Below are 10,372 nucleotides of genomic sequence, written 5' to 3'. Positions count from 1 at the left end.
AAACCCTCCACTCAGCTCCCTTGGCCCGGACAAAGCCTATAGAAACTGGGTGCCTGCCCTGGGCACCTCACCAGGTGCTGCTGCTTCTCCTGAGCTGTTCTGTACCTAGCCATGTCCACCCCCTGCCACAGCACCAGCTCAGCGCCAGGTGCTGTGCTCTTTGTTACTGGCCTGCCCTGGTCCCAGCTCCCAGCCCAGCATGCTGTAGTGAGGGAGAATCAGTCAGCACAGAGCCACGCTAACCCAGCCACGGGGGGTTTATTAGTCAATGACAGAGCCTGAGGCGCAGGGCCTCTCCAAGGAGCTGCGGTGCAGGGATCATAGCCAATCCCCCCCACACACAGTGGGGCAGCATGAACCACACCAGCCAGGGAGGGGCTTGGCCAAGGGCTGGTTGGGGGGAGCCTTGGGGGTGGGGAAGGAAGGGTCTGGGTGAGACAGGCCAGCCCAGCCCCTCCCTTGAGCTGGTACCTGACCACTGCTGAGAAGAACCCAGGCTGCAGCCTAACGCTGCTGAGAGTCAGTGCCCCAGCCTCCACACTCACCTTCTCTCACTGCTTCTGGGGATGTCCCTCTATCACAAGGGGGCCCTAGCCTTACCCCCACCCACCTTGGATAGGAATCCAGCCCCCAGTGCCCTCAGAGGACGCAGCCTCTCCTCGCACTGCGAGAGCCCGTTGCCTGGCAGGGGCCTCCACTGTTCTCTGCTCGAAGCAGAGTTAGTTCAAGAGGTGGGCGCCAAGTGGCAGATCAGCAGGCCTGGTCCAGGAGCTGGGTGACTGCCATCTTGGCACTGTAGATACAGTCGTTCACAGACACACCCTGGTAGGAGGCCCCGATCAGGCTCAGCGGTAATCCTTCCTGCTCCAGGTAACGGCTCATGGTCTCTGCCAGGGGGACAGAGGGAGTAAGGCTAGAGGGTCTTTACCACCCCCAGCACATGGGATGGAGCTGTGCTCCCCTGGCTATGCTGATAAATCCCACCTGGGAGTGTGTGGCTGTGTGCCCCATTGCCCAGCCCAGGATCCCACCCCAGGCTTGACTTGGGGCAAATAGCTCAGTGGTTGGAGCATTGGCCCAGGGTTGTGAGTTCAATCCTGAGGGGGCCATTTAGGAATCTGGGGTAAAAATCTGTCTGGTGATTGGTCCTGCTTTGAGCAGGGGGTTGGACTAGATGATCTCCTGAGATTCTATGATACTGCAGAGGGGATAACATGCGAAGGGCAGCGTGATGCCATAGATATGAGAGGGCACCAAGGGCTCTGACAGCCTTACCTGTCCTCTGCCAGTGGCCGAGCGTGTACTGGGGGATGCAGGCCTGTGGAAGGACCAGAGAGAGTGAGGGCTGGTTTGGCCTGTATGGTTCCCAGTGCTGCCCACCCCCACCCCACCTACCTTGAGCACCTTGACGATTGTGCGGGAGGGCTCGGCCACAATGCCCAGGTGTGCCCTCACTGCCTCCTTGGCACGGCTCAGCAGCACGGCCTGTGGCACCGTGTCTGGGTCCCCAAAGCCCTGTTCGAACCACGCACCTCCCAGCATCACCTGCAGGCAGCGAAACAACCACTCAGGAGGGGAGCAGGATCGTGGCTTGCGGCCAAGAGGACTCCTCTGAACTGCAGGGGGAGGGGTAACGGCTCCAGAAAACCAGGATCTCCCCCCTCCCTACCCTAAACTGCTTTCAAGACTAAGAGCATGGCTACACTTGCAGCTGTACAGCAGGGTGAGTTAAACCCGCCTTCATACAACTGAGTAGGGGAAGTGCTGCCGTCTGTCCACACTACCAGCTGCCAGCGCACTGGCCTGGCCACATTTGCAGCCACATTGGGAGCGGTGCATTATGGGCAGCTCTCCCAGCATTCAAGTGGCTGCAACATACTTTTCAAAAAGGGAGGGAGGCAGCACATGCCCTGTAAGTTCAGACCCCCTGCTTCTCACTCACTCACTCACAGCAAACAGCAAAATGTTTGCTTTTTTTCTCTGATGGAGCTTTGAAAGGGCACTTCTGCACTCCTGCAGCCCATCACAATGAGAAGAGTGGCCACTTGATAAGGGGATTATCACAGCGCAGTAAGTTAACTCCTCGTTCACACTGACACCCGGGAGTTGTAGCCAAGGCACAGCAAACGTTACTCCTCTTGGGGAGGTGGAGTACCAGCAGCGCTGTACGTGCCTTGCCAGCGTGGACGGGGAGTGAGGTACAGCGCTCTGCGAGGCTTTATTGCGCTCTGACTCACAAGCGTAGCCAAGGCTTAAGCTTGGTAAGTTTATGGAGGGGATGGTATGATGGGATAGCCTAATTTTGACAATTAATTTATCTTTGAGTATTAGCAGTAAATATGCCCAATGGCCTGTGATGGGACACCAGATAGGGTGGGATCTGAGTTACTACAGATAATTTTCCTCCAGGGCAGATTGGCAGCGGCCCTGGAGGTTTTTCACCTTCCTCTGCAGCGAGGGGCACGGGTCACTTGCTGGAGGATTCTCTGCAGCTTGAAGTCTTCAAACGACAAGTTTAGGACTTGAATAGCCCAGACGTACGTCAGGGGTTTGTTCCAGGAGTGGTTGGGTAAGATTCTGGGGCCTGCGTTGTGCAGGAGTTCAGACTAGATGATCATAATGGTCCCTTCTGACCTTAGAGTCTATTTTAAACAGGGCCCCAGAGGACCAGGCCTGGCCCCAAACCAGGATCCCCTGCCCCACACTGAGGATGGCTGAGCTGGTGCCAGACCAAGCCAACTTTCAGCCCATGGGAGGAGCCAGCAGGATGCTGGGGGTCCCGGGCCAGATGCTATAGCTGTCTGCCCTGTGCTGTGGTGGAACCAGCCCCCTTGTCATGGATACTCTGGGGCTGGAGCACCCGCAGAAAGAAGAAAAAAAAGTGGGTGCTCAGCACTCACCAGCGGACCCTGCCAATCAGCTCCTCCTCCTCCCTCCCAGTGCCACCTGCCTGCCGCTGAACACCCAGGTCAGCAGTGGGCAGGAGGCACTGGGGGAGAAGCGAGGGCAGGGCCGGGGTGGGGCCTTGGGGGAAGGAGTGGAATAGGTGTTAAGCACCCACAGGGAAAATCAGAAATCGGGGGTCTGGCTGCCACGGCCCATGGCTGGACCTGTGCACATCCACACCCAGACCCCTCTGCCACCAGCACACCTCCCTGGAGGGAGCAGGGGGCCGGGTGGTGTGCTCACCGTGAGCCGGACGGAAGGGCCACAGCTGCCATTCTGCTCCGGGAAGGCGACCGAGTCGTAGACAATGCCCAGCAGGGAGCTGTCTTCGAACGAGGGCACCAGGTGCCCGAACCCCTGGGACAGAGACAAGGAAACACCTATTACCCCCTAGGGTCTGCCCCACTTCCCCCTGGAAGACAGTAGCTGGATGGGCAGATGGGTGGACACCCTGCCCTCACCCCCAGCCCCGGGAGCCAGCTCCGCACACGACTTGCTGGGAGCTCCCCACAACTACCCACTGCTCCCAGGCCCCCCCGTGACATGAGGCAAGGGCTGTAGTCTGGGGAGTTCTCCCTTCCCACTTAGCCCCATGTAATGCTGGGTGCTCGGGGACGGGATGGGGGCTGCCCCAGTCTCACCGTGATGGGCAGCGTGGCACCATTGTACTGCAGGTTCACCACACCCACCGACACGGCCTCGATGCTGCGCAGCTCCTGGGCCAGCGGCTCGGCCCAGCCGGGGAGCAGCACTGCCAGAGCTGGAAACAGAGATGCCTCAGCACAGAGCAGCTGGGGGCTCCACACCCCTTTCCCCCCTGCGCAGAGCCGGAACGCCTGCTCCAAACCACAGCCAGGGAGAAAGCCCAGGAGTTCGCCACTCTCACCACTAGCCCACACTCCTGCACAGAGGGGAGGGTTCCCTGAGTGGGATGCAGGGCCCAGCCACCAAATGGGTTCAGACCCACACACTGTCTCTGCTGGACAAGCAGAGACTGAGTCCCAACCCCCACCCTTCCTGAGTGCCTAGATGGCTCCACAGCTACATGGGACCACACGGCACGGATCCCCATCAGAGCAGAGGGGCTGCCCTCAGCACAGCACCACCCCTACCTCTGGCTGGGATGGCACTGATCACATGGTCTGCTCTCACGCTGCCATCCTCCAGGGTGATCTAGATGGGAAAGGCACAGTCAGAGCAGAGACCTCGGCCCACCTGCTGGCAAGCCTGGGCCTACACCCCTGCCTCACAGAGCAGAGAGGTGACTCACCCCAGCAGGAAGACAAGTGGCCAAGCTGAGGTAGAACCCAGGAGTCCTGGCTCCCACCTCCCTGCTCTTGACCACTCATGTTCACACCTGAATTGGGCAACAGTGAAGTGTTTGACCAGAAAATGCAGCAAGAAGTGGAGGATCAGTTTCAGGTTAACCCTTTGGAGCCTAGCTCCCCTCCCCTCCGTGTCCCAGCAGAGCCCTGGGGACTCTGATGGGGTGCAAGAGGACACACTCTGCTGCCTCTCACCTGCCAGCACTCAGCTGCCGTTCTCTCCAGGCGCCGCAGCCGGGCATGGCAGTGCATTTCCACCCCACGCTGTCTCAGAAAGTCCTGCAGGGCCTCGGGCAGTGTCTCCATGCCACCACGCAGCGACCACTGGCTCCAGCGCTCATTGCAGGCCCTACGGCTCAGCACCGAGTCCAGGGCGGGGCCCTTCCCTAGATGCAGAGAGCAGGCTAGAAACTCATCCACACGGCAGATCCCCCAGGAACCCGCCAATCTCCCCACTTCCCAGCTCTATCCCGCTGCCCTGACCCAACTGAGCTGCCACCAATGGGAAGGGCCCCCAGAGATCAGAGCTAGCCAGGGGAGGAGACTGCACAGCCAGCCAGTGATGGAGCAGGGTCCTGACTCAGGCACATGCTCCTGTCCCTGTGGAAAGCCTTTCTGGAGCACCAAGGTGCAGCCTATCCCTGGCCCAGCGGCTCCATCATCCCCAGAGCCCCTTTGCAGGAGGCTGCGCAGCCGACTCTCACCTCCACCCAGGGCCATCCCCAGGATGACGGAGCGTCGCCTCTGCTCAGCCTCAAACAGCGCGGGGAAGCAGGAGCGCACGCTCAGGGCCCGGCAGTCTCCAGCAAACACCCCCCGGCACAGGCTGTCAATGGCGATGTCTGCCAGCTAGGGAGCCAAGGAGAGAGGATCAGTCAGGCCCTACCCCAGCCCTAATGCTGCTGGGTATAGAGTCCTGCCCCAGCCCCACCCGCTGGGCACAGGCAAGAGAAAAGGGATCTTCCCAGTGGGGCTCTGGGTGAGCTGAACAGCCAGTGAGGGCAGCTCTTGCAACCCCCAGGGGACAGCTGTGTGAAGGGGCAGAGACCACCCTGGCTCCACAAACCCTGGAGTGACCAGGGACAACCCTGGGTCCACCTGCCCTTTCTCCCACCAGGACTGGGCAGACAAGGCTGCCAGGCAGCCCCCAGAGCCCCTGCACCAGGCCAGGCTCACTCCCCACCAGCACTGAGCACAGAGACTGGAGAGGCCAGCCCCAGGCCTGCAGTCAGACCACAGGCCTCTACCCTGACACACTCCCACACCATGCACAGCTCCCACACCCCTAGCTGCTGAAGAGAGGCCAGTGCCAGGCCTGCAGTCAGAGCGTGCTCGCCCTACAGGGGGGAACACCCCCCCCACACCTGGCCACAGCAGGTTTCTCTCACCATCAAGCATGGGGCAGGAGGACTCCCCATGCTGGGGGCAGGAGCCGCCTGCTCTGCCGTTCATACTGGTTGAAGCAGCCCCTCTCTCCAATCATAGGACTCCCAGCAAGTTCCCTCTCTGTCATTTCTCAGTGATGCTCTGACCCTCCAGCCCTGCTGGCGGCCTGTTCACGCCTCACCTCCTCTAGCACCTTCCCATCCTCAGGCTCCAGAGCACCGTGGCAACTAGGCTCCTCACCACCAGGATGTCAGGCATGATCAGATGGAGAAACTGAGTCACAGAGCGAGGAAGAGCCATGCCTTAAGGCACACTGTGTCTGTGGCAGAGCCGGAAATAGAATCCAGGAGCCCTGACTTCCAGTCTGTCCTGCTTCACCACCAGACCCTGCCCCATTGAGATACCAACAGAGAAACCTGTCACGGCAATGCAGCCCCCTCTGGGGCAGGAAGTGGCAGCTGTTCCACTGCACAGCGACACTGCCTGGCAGTTTGGAATGGGAAATGCAGAATCCTGCATTAATCTGCCTGCACTCAGGGCACTAGGAGACCTGGCAGAACGGTCCACACCTTGGCTCTTATGGAAATGGTCTTGCGTCTCCAAGCGTGACAGTGCAGCACAGATCACAGGCTGCCTGGGGCCCATCTGAGAGGGCCATGCCTGGCTCCCTTCCCTCACCCGCTGCAGGATGAAGATAGGCAGAGCTGCTGCCACCACGCCCTGGGGCCCAGCCTCAGCTCCTCCCCTGCACTAAATCTCTCCCAGTGCCCTGTGCACAAAGCTGCCTCCCCCTGCCCTGTGCACAGAGCCCACACTCACCCCTCCTAGGCTCCCCTCCCTGCACAGGCTGGGCTCATACCTCCTTTCCGAAGCGGCGGCTCACAAAGCTGTGGATGGTCTCATCCGGCTGGGTGCCCCGGGGGGCTGCCAGCTCACGCAGCCCACTCCAGAGTAGGGGTCTGGTGAAGGGCGGCACTGTCCGCAGAACACCGCTGCCAACAAACACAGAGGGGTTCCTGGGCTGGGGCATGACAGCGAAGTGAACAGAGGCAGTGCAGCTGGGAACCTTCCCTGTCCCCACCCCCAGACCCATCACCCTCCAGCACAGTCACTAGCTGCTGGGATTGAGGGGAAGAGTCAGCTCCCCCACACAGCGGCTGGGCAGCAGGAGCCACGGGACACGTACCCAATGCCGGATGGCAGCCTGTGCAGCGCCCTGCTCACATAGAGGTAACGATTCTTGGAAGCTGGGTGGTCGCCGGGCACCGGAAGCACATCTGCATCCAGGCCAAGTTCAGAGACCTAGGGAGAGACAAGCGGGCCAGACACCAACTCCTCATGTTACTGGGTATTAGGGCAGCACCAAGAGGCCATGACCAAAATTGGAGGCCTCTGCTGCCCCACAGACTCCCTACTCCTAGCTGAGATCAGGGGGGCCCTAGTCACGACAGACCCCCTGGCCCTGACTGAGATGGGGCAGGACAGACCAAAGTCAGCAGGCTCTGCCCAAATGCACTCAGCCATTTCGCTGACTCCACCCAAACCGCCCCAGAGCTGCCAGATGTTCCCACCCTTTGACCGTGCCCCACAGGTTCCTCTAAGCCATTGCCTGCCCTCCCCCAGCTCTGTAGTGTGCTGGCATGTCTGCTTCCTCGCAAAGGCCATTCCAGGCTGGGGCTGAGGAGTACCAGCCCTTCAGCAGGGGTAGACCCAGCTACTGGCATCAAGAGCACCCAGTTGTCGCTGTCCTGCTGGAGTGCAAGCGATTGCAAGGTCCCAACAGCCACCAGGAGGCAGCTCTGGGGCCTGCCCCTGCATGGGGGCTCCCAGCGCCTCCATTAGATTAGCCTAGCTGGACAGATCCCACCTGGCTGCAGAGCCAACACTCCAGGTCTCCCCCTCATCCCCCAGCTGGACCCTGCCCCCCTCCCTGATTCTGCAGGCTCTGCCCACCTACCATGAGCAGAGTGTTCCTCCCCACCGTCCCAGCAGGTCGGATCCCCCTGGGGCCATGCTCAAATATGGCCCCGTCCTCAGTTCGAGTGGAATGGAGCCAGCCCCCCAGGCGGCCGCTACCCTCCAGCAGGATTATCTGCAGGGAGGGGGGAATCCATCAGGGCAGGGCTGCAGTCACCCCAGTTCTCGCAGGAGACGGTCACTGAGCCAGCTCCTCATAACACCAAGGCTCCCGGAACAAGCAGCCTAACTGCCCCGGAGCCCAGCCCAATCCAGCTTCCCCTGAGCCCCGGGCTGTGGCCTGTGGAGGCTATTTCCAGGCATGAAGCAGCACGGTCAGCACTACATTGCACCATCTCCCTACTGCTGCTTCAGTGCTGCAGAGCTTGGCACCAAGAGGTGGGAGAAGAGCCCCAGGACCTGCCCCACAGCCAGGTGGCTGAGCCTCGCAGAAGGGATCAGGGGCCACCCCCAGGCCTGAACTCCATGCCCTAGCTGGGTGGGGCAGCTGTGAGCCCAGGGTCATTGAATGCTGCCCAAGCCAGCCCCACATCGGGTACCATTTACCCCCACTGGCACTTCCAGCACAGTGACCAAGAGCTGGAAGACTGTAGGGATGGGGCTCCTCTCTGCCCCGGAAGGCAGGGCAGCCCTGGTGCTGTGCATGGTCTCCACAGACAGGCCCCAGAGCTGTGGGGCAGCCCCAGGGTCAGCGACCCGCCGCGTTAGTGCCTTGCACAGGCAGCCCCTGTGGACGCTGCCCCAGGAGGTCTCACCTTGGGAGCATTGGGGCTCCTGGCCAGGTGGTAGCAGGCGGTGAGGCCACTGATCCCACCACCAACAACTGCCACCGTCCTCTGCATTCAGCAGCCTGGGGGAGAAGAGAGGGGTCAGCGTGGAGAGGGGCTGGCCGTGCCCCCACACTGGGATCAGCTGCTCCCCCTGAACCTGGGGTCTCTGGGGCTAGACCTCACCCAGGGGGCCAGCAGCATGGGACAGAGCCACACATAGGACGGGACCCATGACGCGCTGCACTGCCGCCAGCCTCAGTTCCCCACAACCTCCCACCCCAGCCTCATCCCCCCACCACTCCCCAGCCCCCCATTACCCTCATCTCGACCGCTCCCAGCCTCAGCCCCCCACAAACCTCCACCCCAGCTCCCCCCACCGCTCCCAGCCTCAGCCCCCCAACCACCCCCAGCCTCATCCCCCCACCATTCCCCAGCCCCCCATTACCCTCATCTCGACCGCTCCCAGCCTCAGCCCCCCACAACCTCCCACCCCAGCTCCCCCCACCGCTCCCAGCCTCATCCCCCCACCACTCCCCAGCCCAGCCCCCCCACCGCTCCCAGCCTCATCCCCCTACCACTCCCCAGCCCCCCATTACCCTCATCTCGACCGCTCCCAGCTTCAGCCCCCCACAACCTCCTACCCCAGCTCCCCCCACAACCCTCCACCCTAGCCCCCCCCACCACTCCCACCCCAGCCCCCCAACCACCCCCAGCCTCATCCCCCCACCACTCCCCAGCCCCCCATTACCCTCATCTCGACCGCTCCCAGCCTCAGCCCCCCCACTCCCCACCCCGCCCGAACCCCCCTCCCCGTCCCGACCGTCCGGACACTCTCACCCTCCGAGCAAAAACATCCCTTCGCCGCCGCGGCCGGGATTGGTTAAGGGCGGGGCGGGAATAACGAGCAGCGGACCAATCAGACATCAGACCGCCCCGTCCGGACTCAACAAGGTCGGCCCCGCCCCGGTGACGGGTTGTGCGGCGGGGCGGGGCGAGCAGAGCAGTGCTCGAGGGCAGCGTCCCGTGACCCCGCCGCAAGGCCCCCCCGGCCCAATACTGCCCCCAGCCCGTGTCACCCCCCCGCCCCGTGTCACCCCCACTGCTCCAATACTGCCCCCAGCCTGTGTCACCCCCCCACCCCGTGTCACCCCCACTGCTCCAATACCACTTCCCGCCCCGTGTCACCCCCACTGCCCCAATACTGCCCCCAGCCCATGTCACCCCCTGCCCCCCCACCCCGTGTCACCCCCACTGCCCCAATACTGCCCCCCCAGACCCGTATTACCCCCCCACTGCCCCAATACTGCCCCCAGCCCGTCACCCCCTGCCCCCTAGCCCGTGTCACCCCCACTGCTCCAATACTTCCCCCCAGACCCGTATTACCCCCCCACTGCCCCAATACTGCCCCCCCAGACCTGTATTACCCCCCCACTGCTCCAATACTTCCCCCAGTCCCCGCCGTGTCACCCCCAGCCCCGTATCACCCCCCCACTGCCCCAATACTGCCCCCCCAGACCTGTATTACCCCCCCACTGCTCCAATACTTCCCCCAGTCCCCACCGTGTCACCCCCAGCCCCGTATCACCCCCCCACTGCCCCAATACTGCCTCCCAGACCCATATTACCCCCCGCCCCAATACCACTTCCAGCCCCGTATCACCCCACTGCCCCCCCACCCTGTGTCACCCCCACTGCCCCAATACTGCCCCCCAGACCCGTATTACCCCCCCGCCCCAATACCACTTCCAGCCCCATATCACCCCACTGCCCCCCCGCCCCGTGTCACCCTCACTGCCCCAATACTGCCCCCCCAGACCCGTATTACCCCCCCACTGCCCCCAGCCCGTCACCCCCTGCCCCCCACCCCGTGTCACCCCCACTGCTCCAATACTTCCCCCCAGACCCGTATTACCCCCACTGCCCCAATACCACTTCCAGCCCCCATGTCACCCCCACTGCCCCAATACC

General features: G+C 62.4%; 1 protein-coding gene across 7 annotated transcripts; it reads right to left on the bottom strand.

Annotated features, from left to right (window-relative positions):
* Window positions 1-239: 239 nt before the first annotated feature.
* Window positions 240-9,318, bottom strand: PPOX (protoporphyrinogen oxidase). 7 transcript variants are annotated; one of them, XM_050929877.1, is made up of 13 exons: window positions 9,242-9,318; window positions 8,390-8,484; window positions 7,615-7,749; window positions 6,844-6,959; window positions 6,517-6,649; window positions 4,976-5,120; window positions 4,467-4,657; window positions 4,059-4,119; window positions 3,588-3,706; window positions 3,190-3,303; window positions 1,396-1,545; window positions 1,276-1,318; window positions 240-887 (listed from the first exon to the last, which is right to left on the bottom strand). In XM_050929877.1, exons 2-13 carry the CDS (start codon window positions 8,474-8,476, stop codon window positions 751-753), a joined length of 1,431 nt encoding a protein of 476 aa, XP_050785834.1. In that variant the 5' UTR covers window positions 8,477-8,484; window positions 9,242-9,318; the 3' UTR covers window positions 240-750. The 7 variants fall into 7 exon arrangements, with proteins under 7 accessions (XP_050785834.1, XP_050785837.1, XP_050785835.1 ...); XM_050929880.1 differs by lacking the exon at window positions 9,242-9,318 and adding an exon at window positions 9,001-9,028; XM_050929878.1 differs by lacking the exon at window positions 9,242-9,318 and adding an exon at window positions 8,850-8,877.
* Between the last annotated feature and the right edge of the window lie 1,054 nt (window positions 9,319-10,372).

Source organism: Gopherus flavomarginatus, chromosome 20, assembly GCF_025201925.1.
Source record: "Gopherus flavomarginatus isolate rGopFla2 chromosome 20, rGopFla2.mat.asm, whole genome shotgun sequence".
NCBI classification, from domain to species: Eukaryota; Metazoa; Chordata; order Testudines; family Testudinidae; genus Gopherus; species Gopherus flavomarginatus.
The sequence above is the reverse complement of the archived record's forward strand: the minus strand, read 5'-3'. Positions and strand labels throughout refer to the sequence as shown.